This window comes from Mytilus californianus, unplaced genomic scaffold (assembly GCF_021869535.1).
Source record: "Mytilus californianus isolate M0D057914Y unplaced genomic scaffold, xbMytCali1.0.p SCAF_7, whole genome shotgun sequence".
Classification (NCBI taxonomy): domain Eukaryota; kingdom Metazoa; phylum Mollusca; class Bivalvia; order Mytilida; family Mytilidae; genus Mytilus; species Mytilus californianus.
In genome coordinates, this window is record NW_026262723.1 from 75,013,799 (window position 1) to 75,036,800 (window position 23,002).

The 23,002-nt window shown below is 30.8% G+C and overlaps 1 protein-coding gene across 6 annotated transcripts in view; it reads right to left on the reverse strand.

Moving 5' to 3' along the window:
* The window catches only part of LOC127708474 (myosin heavy chain, non-muscle-like), a 64,671-nt gene that overhangs the window by 28,181 nt on the left and 13,488 nt on the right, over positions 1-23,002 (reverse strand). For 3 of the 6 annotated variants that reach the window (XM_052213349.1, XM_052213343.1, XM_052213346.1), the window contains exons 4-14: positions 18,829-18,952; positions 18,026-18,058; positions 14,122-14,214; positions 13,074-13,137; positions 12,252-12,350; positions 11,673-11,816; positions 10,785-10,880; positions 10,276-10,394; positions 9,830-9,982; positions 864-1,034; positions 139-303 (exon numbers count right to left, since the gene is read on the reverse strand). In XM_052213349.1, coding sequence (XP_052069309.1) covers positions 139-303; positions 864-1,034; positions 9,830-9,982; positions 10,276-10,394; positions 10,785-10,880; positions 11,673-11,816; positions 12,252-12,350; positions 13,074-13,137; positions 14,122-14,214; positions 18,026-18,058; positions 18,829-18,952 — 1,261 coding nt within the window. Of the gene's footprint in view, positions 1-138; positions 304-863; positions 1,035-9,829; positions 9,983-10,275; positions 10,395-10,784; positions 10,881-11,672; positions 11,817-12,251; positions 12,351-13,073; positions 13,138-14,121; positions 14,215-16,362; positions 16,381-16,934; positions 16,965-18,025; positions 18,059-18,828; positions 18,953-23,002 lie in introns of all 6 variants that reach the window. The other 3 variants (XM_052213345.1, XM_052213344.1, XM_052213348.1) reach the window with 3 other exon arrangements.

Consider the following 23,002-nt stretch of genomic DNA (forward strand, 5'->3'; position numbering starts at 1 on the left):
TTTTAGCCAGAAATTCTCAATGTACTACTTTTCAAAATGTCAAGATCCTAAAATATTATGTACCATAAGCAATTTTGCATTTCCTTTATGCAGATAAACTAGGGAAAATCAAATTACAGATTAAACATTAATCCCTACCTGTCCAGCATAATGGATAAGACTAAAGTCAGCATCTGCCCTGAAGTCTGGTTTCCTGAACTTAGGGTGTTGGGAATGTTGGGAAACAACTTTCTCAATGAAAGATTTATCTGTAGCTTTAGGGAACCAGCACTCTTCATCTAATAAGGCAAGAACACCCATTGGCTGTATAAAAGAAAATTTATTTAGTTTACTGTAGTCATTAAAATATTCAATCATATAAAAAATCTGAGTTAAGAAGAACTGCAATTGATGACTTATAATATACAATCTTTAATATCATTATAAAACATATATCCTAAAAAGTGTGATATTTGATTGGCAACAAAAATCTCTAACACTTTTTGATTAAATACAAACTTCTAAGAAGTTCTGAGTTAATTTAGGATATTTGTTTATGTCTGTGTGTATTTTAGGCAGTTGTTGTCATACTAATAATAATCTGCAAACTGAAGCAACATTTTTTCTTCCCTAGTTTTTTTTATGTCACGGCTTGAATTCATTTTTAGGAGTAATTTAATGTATATATCAAAATTCATGTTTAAATTTCCTATTGATTTTGCTTTGTGTGTTGCAATCAATCACAAGTCCACCTACGTAAACAAGTGAAAAATGAAAAAAACACCAACTATCTCTGATAAATTAATGACAGGTTGTACATCTAAAATAACATTGACCTTTTCTCATAAATCAATGGCATATTTTAAATTTCAAATACCACTAACCTTTTCTAATAAATCAATGGTAGGTTGTAAATCTAAACCAAAGTCAATAAATTTCCATTCAATTCCTTCTCTCTGGTATTCCTCTTGTTCCAAGATGAACATGGTATGGTTAAACAGCTGTTGCAGCTTTTCATTGGTGTAATTAATGCACAACTGTTCAAAGGAGTTCATCTGAAAATAAAAACACAAATTATAGAAAAAGGCAAATTTAAAGAATTAGCAGTAAAATATATCAATTTTAGGGTGTATCAACTAACATTTATTATATACACTTTACACTCTAGTCTTTAGCTCAAATTTATATCATTCAAGGAGCACATATTTTTCATTAGTGACATCAAAGGACAATTTGTTTTAAATTTTGAGAAAATATTCATCAAAAACTACAACTTAATACATTTTTATATATTTCTAAAAGATTTTTTTAGAATTGAATTCTTATCATAAAATTTACATGTTTTAAATGCAGTAGTTTCTTTTCCACATTGCAAACACATTTTTCTTACTGTAAAGATTATAAAATGCATCATTTTATTTTGTGAAACACACCAAGAAACTTTCTTAAATTTCAATATGTAACATGCATTTCCATGCAATTCAACACTTAACAAATGAACACACTCAAAATTACAAATATAGGAAAAAATATATAATTATAAAATTTCTAACAGTATAATTTCACTGTTATTTGTTGTGTCAAAAAGTACATTAGATTCTAAATAATACTAAAGGCTCTAAAGAGCCTGTATCGCTAACCTGCATCTTCAACAGTGGCCACTTTTTAGTAAAAATCATCATTAAAGGAGAATAACTCTATTAAGAGTGAACTGACAAATTCAGTCAAGTTGGCATACTTGTAGATCTTATCCTGCTGATAATTTTTCCTGATTAAAGTTTCTATTGATCTATTATAGTTTTCAAGATAATAGGCAAAAAACGTTAAAACTTATTAAACGGCAATAACTCCAATAATGATTCAACTGAAGATTTCTGCCAATATGGCTTATTTGTGGATCTTGTCTTGTCGGATCATTTGTGCTATTTAAGTTTCTATCTATCTACTACAGTTTTTATGATAATAGACAATAAAATGCTCTGCAGGGCGCAGCTTGATACGACCGCAGAGGTCGAACCCTGAACAGTTGGGGCAAGTATGGACACAACATTCAAGCTTGATACAGCTCTGAATTTGGATTGTGATTAAATATTTGACACAGCATAGGTTTCTGACACAGAATGAATGTGGTCTAAGAACTTAAAAATTTTAAATTGGACATTCACCTATTATGGTCCAATATCCAAAATCTAAATACATGGTTGGATTCAGCATATCAAAGAACCCCAAGAATTCAATTTTTGATGAAATCAAACAAAGTTTAATTTTGGACCCTTTTGACCTCAATGTGGACAAAGTTGATAATGGGGCCCAAAAATCAAAAATCTAAATACATGGTTAGATTCAGCATATCAAAGAACCCCATATATTCAATTTTTGTTGAAATCAAACAAAGTTTAATTTTGGACCCCAATTTGGACCAACTTGAAAACTGGGCCCATAATCAAAAATCTAAATACATGTTTAGATTCAGCATATCAAAGAACCCTAAGAATTCAATTTTTGTTAAAATCAAACTAAGTTTAATGTTGGACCCTTTGGACCTTAATGTAGACCAATTAGAAAACGGAACCAAAAATTAAGAATCTAAATACACGGTTAGATTCGGCATATCAAAGAACCCCAATAATTCAATTTTTGATGAAATCAAACAAAGTTTAATTTTGGACCCTTTGGACCTCAATGTGGACCAATTTAAAAACGGGGCCCAAAATCCAAAAACTTAATACATGGTTAGAATCAGCATATTAAAGAACCCCAAGAATTCAAGAATAAAACCCCATTGAAATTGGTCAAGAAATAAGCAATTTATACGAAGTATCTTCTATTGCACAATACTGTGCAATTGAATATTTCTTGCTATTGCGCAATACTGTACAATTGACAATTTCTTGCTATTGCGCAATATTGTGCTATTGGATATTTCTTGCTATTGCACAATACTGTGCAATTGAAGATTTCTTGCTATTGCGCAATACTGTGCAATTGAAGATTTCTTGCTATTGTGCAATACTGTGCAATTGAAAATTTCTTGCTATTGCACAATACTTATTATATAATAATTTACACATCCTGTTTGGTGTGTATCTCCTACCATATCATTATTATTTGCTTTTAAATATAAAACAGAAATAACCAACTTAAAATGGAAAATTTAATAAAATGCTCCGCTGGGGCGCAGCTTGATACGACCGCAGAGGTCGAACCCTGAACAGTTGGGGCAAGTATGGACACAACATTCAAGCTTGATACAGCACTGAATTTGGATTGTAATTAAATATTTGACACAGCATAGGTTTCTGACACAGAATGAAAGTGGTCTAAGAACTTAAAAATTTTCAATTTACCTATTCATACATGTGATGGACTGTGAAACTCGGATCAGGAGATTGGGAAATTTTGGTCAGGAGATTAGGACTCGGATCAGGAGGTTTTTAATCGACATTAATTTTGTTGTAAATGTAACCGTGTGCTGTAAAAATGGTCTTTTAAAGTGTGTTTTCTTCAACTTTCCAACCAATTTATTATGTTTATAGTACCCTTGTACTTATAAAGTTTCTCCATCTTTATATTCTACATGTTCAATCTAACATTGTTTATTTCCAGTATGTTCTTTAAATTTTTTACTTCATATTCTATAAAACAATCATTGCAACCAGAACATTTGTTTAGCTGTCTGCAAATAGTTTTTATTTTTTTTTTTTTTCTCTTGCAAATAGTTTTTATTTGCAAACTCAGAAATTCATTCAATCTGTAAAGTTAGGGTCATAGTTATTATATAAATTTCAATTTAAGCCTTAAAAGGAAGTATAGAATCCTCAAATAATTTTCAAATTATTATTTTTTTATTTGTCCTAAGACATTTAAAATCATTTAATAACCATCCTTTTATGATTATTTGTTCAATTTATATTTTATTTATATTCTTTTAAAAATTTTCATTATTAAAAGGAAAGTAACTTAAAACAGGATAAATCAAGGGAAGTAACCCAATAAATACACAGTTTTTGTTACACAACGGCAGTTAGCCTGAGGTAAAAATCGTTGCTTACCAGTATGTTTGACACCCAAGCTGACAAGTGAAGCCATATAATTATGCATGTTAATTGATTTACAGGTAAAATATAACTTCAGGTAATGTCAGTTACACCAGATGCCTGAGATGTTATGTTGGGCAGAAATTTTTCATTCATGAAAAATTTCATACACGGGATTTTTTCAACGGGAGGGGGGAGGAGACCCCTGAAAACGGGATTATTGTACTCCCGTCGGGAGGTTCACATGTATGCCTATTCAAACCATATCATTATTATTTGCTTTTATATATAAATCAGAAATAACCAATTTAAAATGGAAAATGTTAAAGAAAAAAAAGGAAAAAAAAAATCCCCTCCCCCAATTTTTTGAACCCCCTTATGATTCATCGCCCCCAAACTCAATCCCAGCTTTCCCTTTGTGGTATGGTACCTTGCAGTACAATTTCAGAGAGATTCATACACTTGAACACAAGTTATTGTCTGGAAACTAGAAAAATGCTTGTTTTTTTGCCCCTTTTTGGCCCCAAATTCCTAAACGTTTAGGGCAATTACCCCCAAACTCAATTCCAGCTTTCCCTTTGTGATATGGAACCTTGCAGTACAATTTCATAAAGATCCATACACTTACACACAAGTTATTGTCCTGAAACTAGAAAAATGCATGTTTTTTTTGCCCTTTTATGGTCCCTAATTACTAAAATTTTGAGGGAAAACCCCCAAAATCAATCCCAGCCTTCCCTTTGTGATATGGAACCTTGTAGTACAATTTCATAATGATCCATACACTTACAAACAAGTTATTGTCATGAAACTAGAAAAATGCTTGTTTTTTGCCCCTTTTTGGCCCCTAATTCCTAATATTTGGAGGAAATTACCCCAAAAATCAATCCCAGTATTCCCTTTTGTGATATGGAACCTTGTAGTACAATTTCATAAAGATCCATACACTTACAAACAAGTTATTGTCATGAAACTAGAAAAATGCTTGTTTTTTGCCCCTTTTTGGCCCCTAATTCCTAAAATTTGGAGACAATTACCCCCAAAATCAATCCCAGCATTCCCTTTGTGATATGGAACCTTGTGGTACAATGTCAGAGAGATCCATACACTTACACACAAGTTATGTCTGGAAGTTACAAAAATGCTTATTTTTGGCCCCTTTTGGCCCCTAATTCCTTAACTGTTAGTACCATAACCCCCAAAATCAATCCCCACCTTCCTTTTGTGGTATTGAACCTTATGGTAAAATTTCAATGAGATCCATTCACTTAAACTAAAGTTAGAGTGCGAAAACTAATGTGTATTCGGACGACGACGCCGGACGACGACGACGACGACGACGACGCCAACGTCATACCAATATACGACCACAAAAATTTTTTGCGGTCGTATAAAAAGAAAAAAAAAAGGAAAAAAAGAAAAAAAAGGAAAAAAAAAAAAATCCCCCCCTAAATTTTTTGAACCCCCTTATGATTCATCACCCCCAAACTCAATCCCAGCCTTCCCTTTGTGGTATGGTACCTTGCAGTACAATTTCAGAGAGATCCATACATTTGAACACAAGTTATTGTCTGGAAACTAGAAAAATGCTTATTTTTGGCCCCTTTTTGGCCCCTTCTTCCTAAACATTTTGGGCAATTACCCCCAAACTCAATTCCAGCTTTCCCTTTGTGCTATGGAACCTTGTAGTACAATTTCAGAAAGATCCATACACTTACACACAAGTTATTATCATGAAACTAGAAAAATGCTTGTTTTTTGCCCCTTTTTTGGCTCCTAATTCCTAATATTTTGAGGCAATTACCTCCAAAATCAATCCCAGCATTCCCTGTGTGATATGGAACCTTGTGGTACAATTTCAAAGAGATCCATACACTTGAACACAAGTTATTGTCTGGAAACTAGAAAAAATGCTTATTTTTGGCCCCTTATTCCTAAATGTTTAGGGCAATTACCCCCAAACTCAAACCCAGCTTTCCCTTTGTGATATGGAACCTTGTAGTACAATTTCAAAAAGATCCAAACACTTACACACAAGTTATTGTCATGAAACTAGAAAAATGCTTGTTTTTTGCCCCTTTTTTGGCCCCTTATTCCTAATATTTTGAGGCAATTACCCCCCAAAATCAATCCCAGCATTCCCTGTGTGATATGGAACCTTGTGGTACAATGTCAGAGAGATCCATACACTAACACACAAGTTATGTCTGGATTATTACAAAAATGCTTATTTTTGGCCCCTAATTCCTTAACTGTTGGTACCATAACCCCCAAAATCAATCCCAACCTTCCTTTTGTGGTATTGAACCTTATGGTAAAATTTCAGAGAGATCCATTCACTTAAACTAAAGTTAGAGTGCGAAAACCAATGTGTCTTCGGACGACGCCGGACGACGCCAGACGACGACGACAACGTCATACCAATATACGATTGCGGTCGTATAAAAATGGGAAAAATGGTCATTAAAGGGCAATAACTTCAATAAGGATTTGACTAACAATTTCGGTCATGTTGACTTATTTGTAGATCATGTCTTGCTGATCATTTATAATATCTAAAGTTCCTATCTATCTAATATAGTTTTTAAGATATAAGGCAAAAAAACAAAAAACAAAATGTAAAAATCGTCGAGTCAACTGAAGATTTCGGCCATGTTGACTTATTTGTAGCTCTTGTTTTGCTGATCATTTTTCCTATTCAGGGTTTCTATCTATCTATTATAATTTTCGAGATAATAGGCAACAAAATTTTAAAATGGTAAAATTCATCACCTAAAGGCAATAACACCTACAAGAAGTCATCTGACAGTTTTGACGTAAATGAAAAATAGGTAGAGCTTAACATTCTTGTCCATGTCAGATATCCACTTTTCATAGCAGTTTACAAAATAAAATGCAAAACTTGCATTTTACCCCTATGTTCTATTTTTAGCCATGTCGGCCATCTTGGTTGGCAAACTGTGTCATCAGACACATTCTTAAAACTAGATACCCCAATGATGATTGTGGCCAAGTTTGTTTTAATTTGGCTCAGTAGTTTCAGAGGAGAAGATTTTTGTAAAAGTTAACGACGACGACGAAGACTGATGCCAAGAGATGAAAAAGGTTAGTTTGTCATTCAAAGTAAAAAAAATATTACAACTCTATTATTCTAATATAACAAAAAAAAATCATATTTATATCAAAGTCATTTGACAACACTTTAAAAAATCTTAACCAAAAAAAATCCACTTAGCATTCCAGCCATAAAACACATTGATGAAATTATTAACCATGACAATCACATATAACATCAAAAGTAAAATTAGAACAATTAGTGAATCTCTTAGTCCTACAGATTCTTATGGTTTAAAAGTATGTTATAGTTTTCTAATGAAATGCCAGAATTTCCTTGGTAAGACTGTAAATGACTAGATCAAAGACTCTTATTTTGACTCACTCCAAAATGACAATTACTACTTTATGGACTTTTTGGACCTTTGTTAACCAAAGTTTAAAGTACATTGAAAGTGATGTCATTTATATACAAGGCTTGAAGCTTATGCATTCTTCACAGAAAAAATAAAAACACAAAAAAATAAATATTAGGTTACGAAATTGGAGTGATTTACAAATTATAAAAATAGACGACAAAACAATGAAAGGGATCTATAGAAATTATGTAAAATAAGTTTGAGGACAAAATTGGTATGGAGCAGAGTTTATAGACATAATTGTCAGATGGACATTAAATGATATAAGATTAGTTTCAATATATTGTCATACAGTCACACTTTTTATCATGTATTTCTGTAGAGTAGGTTCCAAAATTATCGTAGTCATTTCTACCACTACACATACCTATGTCGTGTCTCTAATGACATATGTCACTTAACAAGTGTCTGTAAACTTTTTTCTCCTAAATTTCTATTTTGAGCAATTGTTTAAAGATAATCCCTAGAATTCAGCATAAATTTAAATTTTAAGACAAAATGATTTAAGATTGAACAGTCTACTGAGGTCAGTTATTCAAGATGTAATTAAGTATCAAAAACAAAAAGCCGAGACAATATAAAACAATATCATTAATACACACACACACAACTACAATGTTCAGTGTCTACTTCAGTGATTATTAAGAAAGTATAATTCAAATGTCCTCATGTCTTGTCCGAGTGACTTACCCCACCCCATTAAAAAATATACAGTGCAATGCATATACATTTGTGTATTACTATGGGTTATTAATCAAATTATCATAAACGAGTATCAGCTTTTTCTTCTTAAAGGGATCAGCCAGTATAATTTAGTCTAAAAGTGGACATGAAGCATTTCAAATTTTTTATATAATGTGGTGTGCTGCATTCTCTCTCTTGAGCTTATAAGGCCATACTGGACAAAAATAATTTTTACATAAATTTACTCTTGGAAGATGGTTTGTACATTTTCTTAAATATTACCTTGTCCAAGATTCACTATTTTCCTGCCATAAACCTCTGTAATACTTTATTCCCTTAACACTTTTGCTATAAAACAATGGATACTAAGCACACTTATTTCACTTAAAAAATTTATGGTTGTTGGGTGGAATTCACAGCTAATAAAATTAAACAGTACCAATTTTACTGCACAAGATGTGCACTTCAACATATAATGACTCTTCAATGATGCTTGAGGTCAAAATATTTGTAAATCCAAAAACTTAATACAAACGTTAAAGAGCTGATATAACCAACAGGAAGTATAGCCAATGTGCAAAAAAGTCATTAGAAACCAAGTTAGACAGCAAGTTTATAGCAGGTCTATCTTCAAAACAAAACTGGACATTATAACACACATGCTTCAGAAACAAATCATAACAAATTTACCGGAGCATTGGTTACCTTGCCATCTGCTCGCTGTGGGTAAACAGACAACAAATATGTCAGTTTACATGTCTAATATACATATATACACGTGTTATTTTGTCACAGTCAACCTTTCTTCAAATCATTTTGAATTTCCTTAAGGTAGAATTATTACTTGCCTGAATTTTTATTGAAAGAACCATAAAAAAAATATTGGAATGTAATCAATAAACTATTGTTGACTGTGACGTTCAAATAGCATACATTGTTTTAATAAAGATATATTTTCTGTATATTTTCTTTAACATACTACTGATAAATATGGCTAACAGCAACATAACATAAAAACATTAATAACAATCTCATTTCTAACTAATTATATAATAAAAATTATAAAATAAACATTAAACACAATTTATCGGTTGACATATTTTGACTTGAAATCTCACACTAACTAACCTATGCTGGTCTCCGTCTGGTCTCACATCTTATTACAAATATATCTGCTTTTGAGCTTTAGAACTTATCAATAAAAATTATATACAACTTAAAGAAATACAAGTATGCCAAGAGTAATTTAAAATCTGTTCCCTTCAATAGGTGTCATTCCTTCTCCTAAATATAATTTGGAATTATCTTTTGTCAATGTTTTTATTTAAAAAATAAAAATACAATAATTATTACTGCACAGTAATACTTTGGATATTCCCCATAACATATGACACTCAAAATCTTGTGACGAATGACCGGAATTCGAATTTTAACATGCATCACTACCAATTAGATTATGCAGTGGCAACATTTTTATTATTTTTTCTTTCTTTATTACTCAAAAGCCATGACCTCAAATATAAACAAAACCAATATGCTTATGGACAGCTGCCATAGGTATATGTACAACACATGAAAAAACAGTCCTTCACCTGATCTTATGTTTGTATACTGTATACACATAAAAATGAATGTCCAGATTGAACATAAACCCACCTTAAAGATTTCAAAACCTGCTATATCCAGGATACCAATGAATGAAGCTCCCTGTCTCTTTGTTCTATCTAATGATCTGTTAATTCTTGTAACCAACCACCTAAACATTCTTTCATAACAGGCTTTGGCAATAGCTTCTGTTGCAAATTCAACCTGTCAAAATGCAAAAATTAATGTGTTTATGGTTGGAGATAAAAGAATAATGAAGAAAATGTGTTCTCTCTTGTTGGTCTCAATGCAATGATAAAGATTCTTTTCATTCAAGAAAGTTTCAAATTAAGTTTCAAACTATGATAGCCATGGACCTGAATTTTTTTTTTACTAAAATGATGACTACTGTAAATCAACTGATTCAATTCTAGGATACTTTTTTTCATGTAAAGCCCTCTGTAGCAGACTTCACAGCAATTTATTTTTCAGTCAAACAGAGTATTTATTTGTCTCACCTGTTCTTTGGTCTGGGCCTTAGTAACTTGGTCTCTACCAACTTTAATTTTAGGTCTTAGGAATGCCTGGACCATCGTTGTAACTGAGAGACCAAGTAAGTGGCATGATTTCTGGGCGACTGAAAAATTTAAAGAAAAAATTAAAAATAGAAATAATATAAGTATAAACAACAGTTTGGTTTCCTCCTAATCAAGAAGTATGTCAAGTAATACTAAAATCATTCTTGTTTGATAATGATATATATACAGTCAAACCTGTCTTTACTGTCACCCACCCAAACCCTTCTCTATACAAATCAAATCTTTTCAGTGGTCACCTAAAGTTTTGAACCAAATTGTCATTTCAAATTTTAACAACAGCCAATTAAATGTTTATAACAACCAATATGATTATGAAGAAAAATATGTGTGTTCAATACATGGTCGCCTGTACATTTTTAGGTAGCCATTATATAAACAATACATTGAAGGTCCTTTTATTTCACACATTTTTTTGTACTATAACTTACCTGTATCATCAGGCATAGTAGCTTGATCACTGCTCCTCTCTTGTTTGAATGTCATATTACCAAACAAGAGTACTGCTGATATTACTCTCAGAATGGCTGAAAATATAAATACATAATCATTGTCTTATGTAAAACATTTACATTTTATAGTATAATCTGCATTTGTTCTATTAAGGTTTATTTCATTGCTTATAACCACTGTGAAATGGTCCCCTCTTCCCCTCTTGCTTTTAATACATTGTATTAGTTTCCAGGATCATCTGTAGAACAGCTAAACACATTAGCTTATCACCTAAATTTGGAGATTTTGCAATTATTACCCAAAACATTGCCATTTCTATGGAAATATGGTCATCTTGAGACAATGTATATGCCATAATGATATTTATTTTCAACTTCTTACTGAGGATTAACACTTTTTCCAGTAGAGGGATTGTTACAGCTTGGTATTTCATCATACCAAATTTTAAAGTTTTTGAAATATTACTCAAATAAATGAACAATTTTTTTTTGGTTCTAGACAATAATTCTGATTCACTTGATAAACAGAATTCCACTAATTGTAAGTGATAATAGCATGCTAAAAGTCTTATAAAGATTCCATTGTTGTAAAATATCCTTTGCATTATTTTCAACATCAAATTGTCAGAATACAGTCAATATGCCGGAAAAAAATTGAACATTTTTTCTCCAAATAACATAAGGTTTTTTCCAGAGAAAAAGCAAATATAGTCCGCTCATTTGTTTAGATTTACAAAATTTTTAACAAAATTGATTTCAAAATCAGCCCAGACTACAAGGTAATGTTATATTCAAATACAACAGCACCCACATCTGTTATGTCTGGATATATTTTCTTATAACAACAGCACTACAAAAGTATATTACCTGCTTGATCTTCAGGTGAGATACCCATGATTGTCATGGCTTCAATTGTTGATCTGAATTCAACTGTATCATCAATACCTTGTACAGGTACTCTGCCACTTGTCATAAAACGGTAGTTCTTGTAGTCGTCCAACAGGAATTCCTCTGGAAAAATAAAATCCACAAATTATTTTGTTAAAACATAAAAGATGTTGTTGATCAACGGACAAAAATACAAAACTCATTAATGTGACCTCTGGAAATGTTGAAATTAATAATCCTGAGAGAATATTAATTATTGTGATGTTTATCCAATAGTATTATTCAGAATGTGAAAACATCACAAAACTTTCTGAACTTGACATTGATAAAAAAAAGCTGTAATTTAAAGTTTGCTTGTGAGGCATTCCTCTTTTAAAAAAAAAACAACAAAAAACAAACTAGATTACTATCAGTTAGAAAATTGGATTTCTTTAAGTTGTCTAAGCAAAATTCCTCTGCAAATTTTGAAGTTTCTTCTATGGATTGATGTCATATAGAAAATTGTAAACTTCTTCATAAAATAATTATTCATTAATATTTGAGCTTGGTCTGACTTACTCCTTTGTTGTGGTGTTGCACCAGTAAGAAACTGGTAGAAGATATGGAAGCATCTCTCATCAGGGGCCTGTCTCACTGCTCTTGATTTCTCTAACAGATCTGTAGGTTTGGTCAAGGAATAAAGCTTAACAACTATTTCGACAAAAAAGACTCAAACCATTTCTTTTCCCATTGACCCCTTTACTTAATAGCATTATGTGGTTGTCTGAAAACCTTGTTTTGGAGCTGTTGACAAGTGGTAATATAATGCTTACATGTGAACAAAACAAAGAAATAAAAATAAATTTATTTAGAAAAGATTTTTTGATAATACTTAAAATGCAGATTCCAATCATTACTAACTTATACTAAATACTCAAATATTTTCTATGTTCATCTCTATCTTTAAAGGCTGATTAAAGTTTTGAGTAAAAAAAAGGGAGAATATGTCCATGGGACATATTTGATGCCCCTGCTTGCATATAATGTTATAAAGGGACATAATTCAAGAACAGCAAAAGTGATGCAACCTGAATTCGAGTTTGATCTGTGTTTTGTGGTAATTAGCATTGTGTATAAGTTTCATATCATTTTGTTGAAGCAAACTAAAGTAAGACACGGAAACCAATTTTAGGACGTACAGACGGACAAGGGTAACACTTAATGCCCCCTCCACTGTTGCTGGGATATAAAAAATACTCATTATACATGTGTTTCTCTCTCCAGAAAATGAATAAATGACCTGTTACATAAAATTTCAATAAATACCAGTACAAACTGAACATTTTGAGTAATGTCAATTTAAAAGCTCATTACTACAGTACTACATTTTTTCAAGGATACATGTCTCTATGTTAGCTCCTGATATGTAACCTGATAAGTCAAAGTTGATTCTGATAAATTTACCCTGAAATATAAAACATTCAAATTAGACCTATATCATCTAAAATAAATTAAATACAGTTCTAAAGGTAAGATTATTCTTTAAGGACATATTAAAGAGTTTTAAAATGCTCTTGTTACAATTAATAGACAAAATGTTTTAGGTTCTTTTCATATGTTCTTAATTATGCATAGTCTAGCAAAGATCTACTTACAATGTAAATGACAAATACATGTTGGATATGACAGAAAGTATCACAATTGAGTTGAAGTCATTAACATGTTGAAACTATAAGCACATATGGCAGTCTGCACTGTAAGACACTAGTCTGATGCCGTGGACTAGTAAAATTTTATTCGGACTAGTAAGTATTTGCAAAAGTTTGTTTAGACACATAAGGCAAATGTCAGAATATTGGTTTTTCGGACTAGTATTTCGAAAAGATTTTGGTGCAGACTGTGATGGCAAAATCAATATTGTTTTACTTAACAGAACATAGCATCAAAAACTAGCTTTCTATTCCTTGATATAGTACTATTGATGTTTTACTTAAAGCTGTGATTTTGTTGCTTAAATATATGTATATACCAATAACTGGTTGATTATTCTGGTCATTTTTATTTTGCTCTCTCTGTATGTTCTGTTATTCTACTGAGATTTAGATAGAAAGGGGGAGATTTGAGTACTGAAAGTAAGTCAACTCCATCACATGCTAATTGTGCTACTACACACCAGGACAGTAAATGATATTCTTTGAGTTTTTTTTGTATTAAGGGCTTTAGTGTTAAGGGCATGCCTTTAACAGTCTCTCCTAAATTTCAAAACATGTTTTTATTAATGGTGATTTGATGTCAGATGTATAAATATTTGTCTATTGTTGAAGACCATATTTAACCTCAATAGATACTATATTTGGTTTAGTGTTGTTGGGTTGTTGTTTCATAATTTTCCATTTAAGTACTTTTCCAACAAGCAGCATATAGAAAAAGCAATGTTTTCTTTACTTACAAATCTAGATGAGTTGTCATTCTTAATGGTTTTAGCATTACCAAATGCTTCTAAGATAGGGTTTGCTTGTAACAACTGGTTTTCTAACTCTCCCTAAAATTTAAAAACAAAAAATAAATGCATATTCTAATTAAATTCACAAATATTTGACTTCGGTATTTTTTGTTGTTACGTTACAGTCTCATTTTCTAATAACCCATCTCCTTTTATTGACACAAAGAAGCAAATATATAAATCCTTCAAAACATTTTGGCATCCAAGGAAGGCAATCCTAATCACCAACCAATCAATTGTAATATCATGTATTCATCCTCTATTGGAATAATTTCATTATCAAGATTTTTCCCTGTCAGAGCCATGTAGATTTCAATTGATAATTTCTAAAACAAATCACCTATTCAACAACAAATACCAAAGATTTCATTTTCTACAAGAGACAATTAAACACATGTGAATACAGGTGTAAGAATAACAGATGCAAAATATGTTCATTCACTTTTTCTTCAAAACAAATAGAAGTTTCCAAAATTTCTCATGCATGGTTTTCTGAGGAAGAAAATAAAAGTTTCATTTTTTCTTATGTTTTGTTATCTTTTATTAATTTCAGTTGTCTTATTAAGGTCCACTTTACATCATTTATTGTATGGGAGTACCGGTATTTGTGTTTTCCTAAAAGGTTCCCATTGAAAACTATTAACCTATAGTTGGTTGGTACTGTCTAACTTTTTAGCAAATAATGGAAGACAATACTACAAGTAGTTCATATCTCTTTAGAAACTGGCAGACATGAATGAATTACCAAATAAATTCTTTGTAATAAGGTTATACCATTAAATGTGTGTGTGGTTTTGATTGTTTTATCACTGTCAGATGAAAGTTTTGTGGTCTTGTAAAAAGATGACACACCTAATAAATTTTCATTTATAAGTTTAAGCAACTTTAAGACATGCAAATTGATTTGCAGTATGTAATTTACTTTCTTAAACAGTCATGGATTTACATTATCTGAAAATATTCTAACAAACAAGATTTTCACTTATAAAATTTCACACAATAAGCAAATACATAAATAATCCATCAACTCAAATTGAAAATTTTAGCATTTACCTTCCAGAAAGGTAGACAGATTTAATATGTCTCCTCTTATGTAATAACAATTGATAAATATTACTATCTGAACCTTTACTTGATAACTTCAATTGGAAGCTTTATGGGATATCAAATTTAAAGTGCCAGTGCTAGACACTTACCCTTTCTTTTCAATTTAGTTTGATCCTTTTCTTTATTCATACTGATAATTTCCAAGGAATATTTAATTGGTCATAGTTCTTTATGTTTGTAGAGTAAGTGCAAAATAAAATATTTTATCATTATCCAAATACAAAAACTTGGAATAACTGTGAATTGTGATTTTTATACAAATACTTTGAGCAATTTGACTTATGATTTTTCTTGGTTTTGGAGTAAGTGGACCAATTCAACTTTTACACTGATGTACCTTCCAAATGCAAATTTGTAACATGACATTTATAACATTAAATTTTTAACACTAAAAAAAACCAAATGTTACACAAGCACACCAACTTTAGAGCACTTTAAAAACAACAAGAGGCATTGAAATTTATATATCAAAATATAAATTGTAAGGACTTATTGTCCAAGTCATATTCACTGTTAGATGTAGACTGCTCTGAAGATTAATGCCTCTATTCCAATAAAACTGGAATTTGCTATTGAAACCCCCTCAAATATTTATCTTTCATCAAGAAATAAATAAAGTTGCACAATAATATAACCAGTGGATTGATTGGTTTGAAAGATCTAGATTTGAAAAAATAGCAGTCAATGTTTGCTATGGAATACCCCAAAAATCCATTCCCTTTGAAGGTTTACAATACCATGTATTAAATAATCTATGAAATTTTTCAGAACTTCATTCCCTAGTTTACAGGAATTGTGGAGGAGAGGCATGGAGAAGATACATTCATTAGCAGGATTTGGAAATGGTTATTTACAAGTTGAATTATGGCAAAATCCTTTTGTCAACAGACAAATTATTCCTATAGTCTTTAGAATTTACTCCTATTACCAAATATAACTTCCCTGGTAACTGAAAAGGCCTAAAATATTGGTGGATTTTAGCACCTAACTTTTGTTGTTGTTTTCATAAAATTATTTAGTGTTCAATGCCTCTTGATTATTTCAAACAAGAGTTGTCTCCCTTTGATAAAAAGTACTTACAAGGTTTACATCCTTGTGCTGTCACAAGACAGAAAAGAAACAAGAAATATTATTCATGCTTTACAAAATCAATAATTTACTCATGCTTTATATATTGATATTTTCATTAATGAGAAAAGTAATATTTTGAAGTAAGCTTAACTGATCAAAAATTTTCATAAATTTGTGATTACATTATATGTCTCATAAAGATGAAAAAAAAGTTCTCAAATCTAACAAATAAGTCTAGAAGTATAATATTTTCCTTTACTTAATACAGATGTACAAAGTACGAGTTCTAGCCAATTTCTTTTTTTTCTAAATCCAATCTCCATTTTTATTTCTACTTCTATTACACAATGAGAGAAGAAATAAGAAGCAAAGCCACACATGCTCTCTGTACTGCTGTACCATGCTACTTTTGAGACATGTTCATATGCCAGGGATGAAAGTAGGTTATTCTCAGAAAATTGTATATCACTGTCTAAATGAAAATGAGCTTGCAAAATAATTCTTCAGATATCAGTGTTTATATATCAGGTTTAAGATTTTTCAGTAATTTATGTAGATCGTGCACACGTCTTTAAACTCACCTGTACAAATGCATTACTAGTATTCCCAGACTATTTACCAACAAAAAGCTAATGTTATCTTTGTCATAAATAAACAATGCCATTCTGCAAGTAGGACTAAACAGAAATGGTAACAAAAGTTTAAAGTTAATAGAAATTCTGATTGCTCAAATTTTTATTCAGTGGAGACTTAAGCCACAACAGATCAGATTTAAAATCATTACCATGTGTGATGAACTGATAAATACAGAATTGGAAAATACATGAACAATATTAATATTTCCTTACAATTTAAAAAAAAAATATTTTTGAATCTTTTCCCTATACTAAGCCTATTTATTCTCTGCTGAACTGGAAATATTATAATACCGGTAGATGAGTCAGGCCTAAAATTAAATTTCTTTCTTCTACATCAATCAGGCACCTATCCTCTGGCACTTCCAAACTAAATGCCTATCATTGATAATTTCATATTACATAATTTCATTAGCTTAGAATTATAACCAACTTGTTGAATAACACTTGAGTAGGCCAAATTAATGACTGGGACGTGACCTTGAAACTTACATTTTGTATATTTCAACTTGAATTTGAACTGATCAAAAGCATGTCTGACACCTCATAATTTAATATTTCTCACCCGGTAAAAAGCTTGTAGTATTTTACATACACAAACAGTCATTCTTAAAAAGCTGTGATGCATGCATTTTTTCTCGAGTACAAATATGTATGAGTAATTTTATATCCTTGGGTTTTAAAACACATTAGTTTTCAACAACTGCACATGTTATTAATACAACATGCAATTGATAAACACTGAACAATTTATGACACATGCACTGATATGGAGACGTAAATTTGAACATTTTAGTTAACACCATACATTTATGGATATCTAATTTTGCAGGGTTGATGAAAAAAATATAGTGGAGATTTGTCTTCCTTTCTAACTTAAGAAAATTGATGGGCACACTAGCTCTTCATACAAAAAAATTTCTTTGATTCAAATAGGATAAAAAATTCTGACAGCCAAGAAATACCCTGCAGAATCAGTTATTTCCCTTTTTGAAACAGTTCTAAGGGTTAATACATAAAAGTCTACTATCACCTACCAAATGATGGTGATCTGACCCACTTGAACTACCCTTTAAATAAATAGCACAATTGTTCACTATTTCATTGTAAGGAATTTTCAAACCTCTGAAAAAGGACAAAGTGATTAACAAGAATTTTTTCTCAATTGGAACAAAATTTTTGGGACTTTTTCTGATTTAAAAGGTAAGTTCAATACTCATGGATAATAATGAAATACAAAATTCAACACTCAAGGACAATTTTGTGAGACATATTCACTACTCAAGGCCAAGAGACATGTTCAAAAATTGCTTGTTGGCAGAAAAGCTGTATTCCTGCTACTTTTCCATTCAATACAGAGGCCTGAATACAAATTAGCATCTACAATTTCTACAATATGAATATATTTATCACAGCAATTTTTCTAATTTCCCATAACCAATGTGCTTAATATAAAACTGGCAATCATGTGCAAACTACAATTTTTTAACTAACTGCTCCTTTTTTTGTGAATACATAGGCAACAACAAGTAATAGCAAGTTGCTTTATACATTATCAACATTGAACAACTGAATCTTGTAGGATCTGGATTCATTCTATTTATCAAATAATTATCTAAACAGAAAAACTGATAACCAGTGAAAACAAACAGAACAAATCTTTGCTTTTAATGAGTTTTAAAACTTTGCATTCAAAAAAAGATCAGATTTATTGGTTCCCCTGTTTTTCCTTTGTAAATATAGTTTTCAGTTTGTGGTTAATGAGATTAAATCAAAACAAATCCACTCTAAACCAAACCAACCCTGACTTGCTACAACCATCAACCAAGCCAATACTTACGGGTATATGTAAATTAGACACTGATGAACGTTGTTGTGAAGAGGTTCTGTTAGAAGCAGCTACGTAGGCTAAGTATTGGATAACTTTCTTGGTGTTCTCTGTTTTACCTGCTCCAGATTCTCCTCTGCAAAATAAAGGAATACATACATTTATATATAACAATGTTCAGATTATGTCACCTGAAAACCATGGTTAAATACACATTTGTAATACAGTTCAGGTTAAGGCATTTTGTCTATTTTGATGCATTTTGAATGCTTGATAGGTGGAACACTAAAAAATATATAAACCAAGAATTGTCTTATTAACATGAACGTCTATATAAAATCACATGTTCTGTCAGTTGTTCAAATTATAATGGTATACTTTCGAAGAAAGTCTATATAAAATCAAAAGATTTTGCTTTTCCTGTTTAATTGTAATTTTAACTGGCTATTTTCCTTCTTCACACATCAAATACTTATTCATTTGAAAGGGAAAGGAAGCAACTTAATGTAAACCAGATATATATAAAGTAAAAATCTTTTAAACCAAGCATACATATATACTTTAGAATGCTAAGTAAAAATCTTTGAACCAGAGGTAAATGTATTATGTAACTTGAATATATTATGTTTCTCACAGATGTTAATTATGTGTACAAAATGTAATTATTTTCTTTCATTCAGCATAACATTTTTCAATGACAACAAAGACATTATTGTGGAATTTACAGTATTTAAAATACATGTTTACCAGATACAGAATACATTAAAATCTAACAGTTGTTTTATATATAGGTAGTGTCATTTGTCAGGGAATTGTTTTTATACATGTATTGTCATCTGTCAGGGAATTCAAAGTTACTGACAGATAGGGATCAGCTGTTCAAATTTCATATTTAGTAATAAAAAGAATCTCTCAGAACTGTTCATAAATTTTTATGTTCACAAATAATTTTTAAAAGCAACATTCTTTCAACGCAAGTAAAAACATTATACAAGCTATTATGCTCAAGAAAACACATGATTTGAGGCACAATCAACTCAAAAATAAATTTTCAGGTGTAAGAGGTCAGTTTTATATCTCAGCAGATTAGGTACTACCTGTTTGTTTCATTCTTTGAAAGAGTACTATTTTATATAATTAATTGAATATTTTTAAGGATTTGTGATTCGTTAAAACTTAATCACATGTACATTTGTATTAACTCAGTTTGCACGCCAATACTGTTGTGATTAGCTTTTCGCAGGTCAAAAACAGCATATTGCACAGGGCATACAGCATGTCCCCAATTTTACATTGTTCATTAATAATAAAACAATTGTAGCCTTTGCTTGAGGTCAATACTATGTTATATCGACCTCATATAAAGGCTATAATTGTATAATATTGTTTTACATTAGTGTATTGGTACCTATTTTCCGTTACTTATCTACAACACCTACATCATTGACTTATACATTTAAAGGGGAAGGAACAAGTTCTTGAAAAATAATTCAATCCCCACCAGATGACTGTGTGACAGTCCAATTTCGGGAACCTCATCATCGATTGTCCTTCATAGCTACATGTACATTTCAATACTTTATTTTTTAGAGAATTTGATGTAGACTGCAGATCTTTCATGCTTTCTGTTCAATTAATTAATTGAAATTTGCACTGAAAAGTGCCGGATATGATGAACTATACCATTGCAAATAAAAACTTTTGCACTAAGAAGCAGATTCTGCTTAATCAACAGAACTATATGAACAATCATGAAAGGTGATCCAATGTGTTAACACAAAGTTATAAATTCTGATAAAAACCAGGTCTGTTTCACTGAATATTTCAAGTTTTAAATGGGCAGACATGAAAATATGCAATGCACAATCTGACCTAACTTTACAAGACAAATTTCAGCCCACTCACGGAATTTAAACTCTATAGTACAATTTAAATATCAATATCCTTCATGAATACACAGCAGTTGTAATCTATAGAGGTCCAATGACCTGCAGACTTTTTATGCCTATTACACAGGTTAATAAATGAGAAAATGTGGGAACCCCAATCAATCTTATTAAAGCCTGTATACACAGGTGTAGTTCACATAATTATCATACACTATCTTAACATATAAATTATATTTTGACAAAAACTATTTTTCTATCATACATGTAGAACAGCCATTTCATATTTAATATGTCAAGATTCATGGGATAATGGATATATAATATAATTTGTATTTTTTTGACATTTTAATTATAACTCTCTTGTACTGAAACAGATACTTCAAAACTTGGAAACTCTAAAAGAATAAATGCAAGGTCATTTGCAGGAAGTTATATGGGATGGGCTTTTAATGGGAATCATTTAAATTATTTTTTTTAAATTGTGTTTCGTATTTGGTCTATTTTTATTTCTTTTCAAATAGCTGGTTACTAAAACTACAATATATATACAAACAGCCATCCCATCAAAAGTTATAAAACAAAGAGCAAAAATTCATAGGTATGAGGATAAAAGGGACATGACTTATAAAAAGAGGTTGGACAGGAATATCATATATGACCATTCACAGAAAAATAGACATACAAGTATGCTTTCTTAAATTTGATTTAAAAAAAACAACCTTTGAAAATCTTTACAGTTTGACAATACATGTAACTACTGAGCATTCACTTGGATGTTAAGTGCACTTACATACACTGGAAGACTGTACTAGCCTGTTTAGTCAAAAATATGTATCAAGAAGCTAATTCTATCAATTTTAAAATTTTTAAAAGGGAATTCATTTTATACCATCAATAAACCAATTAATCCAATATGTTTACATCTATGTAACTTTAATTACCATCCTAAAGTTACAAGAGTTCAATGGGTGTCAACTTGTTTATATTTATATCTTTCCTCTTAACAAAGATGATAATTAGTATTTTAATGAAGGACCTAATTACATGTGATCTTTATCTATTACATGTTACTTTAACACTCCTAATGACAGACTACAGTATGTTGTGTGCTATAAACATGAGTCAACATCCTATCCAATACCAATGAATCAAACATATCCTGAATCATTATTCTGTCTAAAAGGAATCTTATCTAATTTTCTACACAACTTATTTATACATAAACTAGTTCATAAACACAATTTTAAATATTGGACAGGATGATGCCATATACATTTAAGAATGTTGGAGAAAAAAACTACTTTGTACTATGCAAAATGCATATGTAATTTTAGCACAAGACTATATTTTTTTAAATACACCTGTACTTTAAGCTCTGTTTATAGCCAATACATTGTACATATTGCTCTTCACAAGGGATAATTAAGACAAACTCAAGTCCACTAAGAGTTTAAAGTAGGTTTAAAGTCAAGTACTTTTAAAACAATATTTCATTAACCTCATAGAGCACCTGCTACAAACAATACAAACAGTCATACAATATGATAACAATCATTACTACAATTCAATCATTATGACCTAAATTTGTACACAGATCAGAAAAAAGATAATGTTTTTTTTCTAAAAAAGCCAACATTAGCATTTTTTTATTCACATTCACAGTGAAGAAGGTCAGCAGGTGGGTCATTGTTATACCATTAACACACATTTTTAGTTGTAAACAATGTTGTTTGTGACATTTAAAGTCCAGGGAAAGTCCTATATCCTCAGTTTACTAAACACTTGGATGTCACAAATATCATAAAATCCTCCTAACAATATGAAATATGAAAAGATAAAGATAAGGGCTCTCAAACAGATATAAAATTATCCCTACATCAATACCAGATGAAAGTGATCAATTTCCAGTCAATCATCAGTAAAATGACTTTGATGTAGGTGTTAATCTATTCTAATGAAGAAATGGGACCAATTCTCTGATTAAATGCAGATTCAGCTCTTTTCATTTCCATACCTTATGTGATATTAAGTTTAGATTGATTACCAGCATCAATGTCAGAAACTGACAACTTTTATTGATCAAATTCTAAATTTACAAGGCTTTTTAGATAAATGTAGAATTGAACATAGATATATGCAGCAGATTATTTGCAGGATGCAGTAGAAGTGCCTTGTTGTAGGTGTAACACACCTGAATATGAGCACCACTTCATTTGGCTGTTTATTGAGTTGTGATCAGAGAAAAAGGATATGAAAACATTACAATATTTCCTTTTGAAAATTAAAACACGATGCTA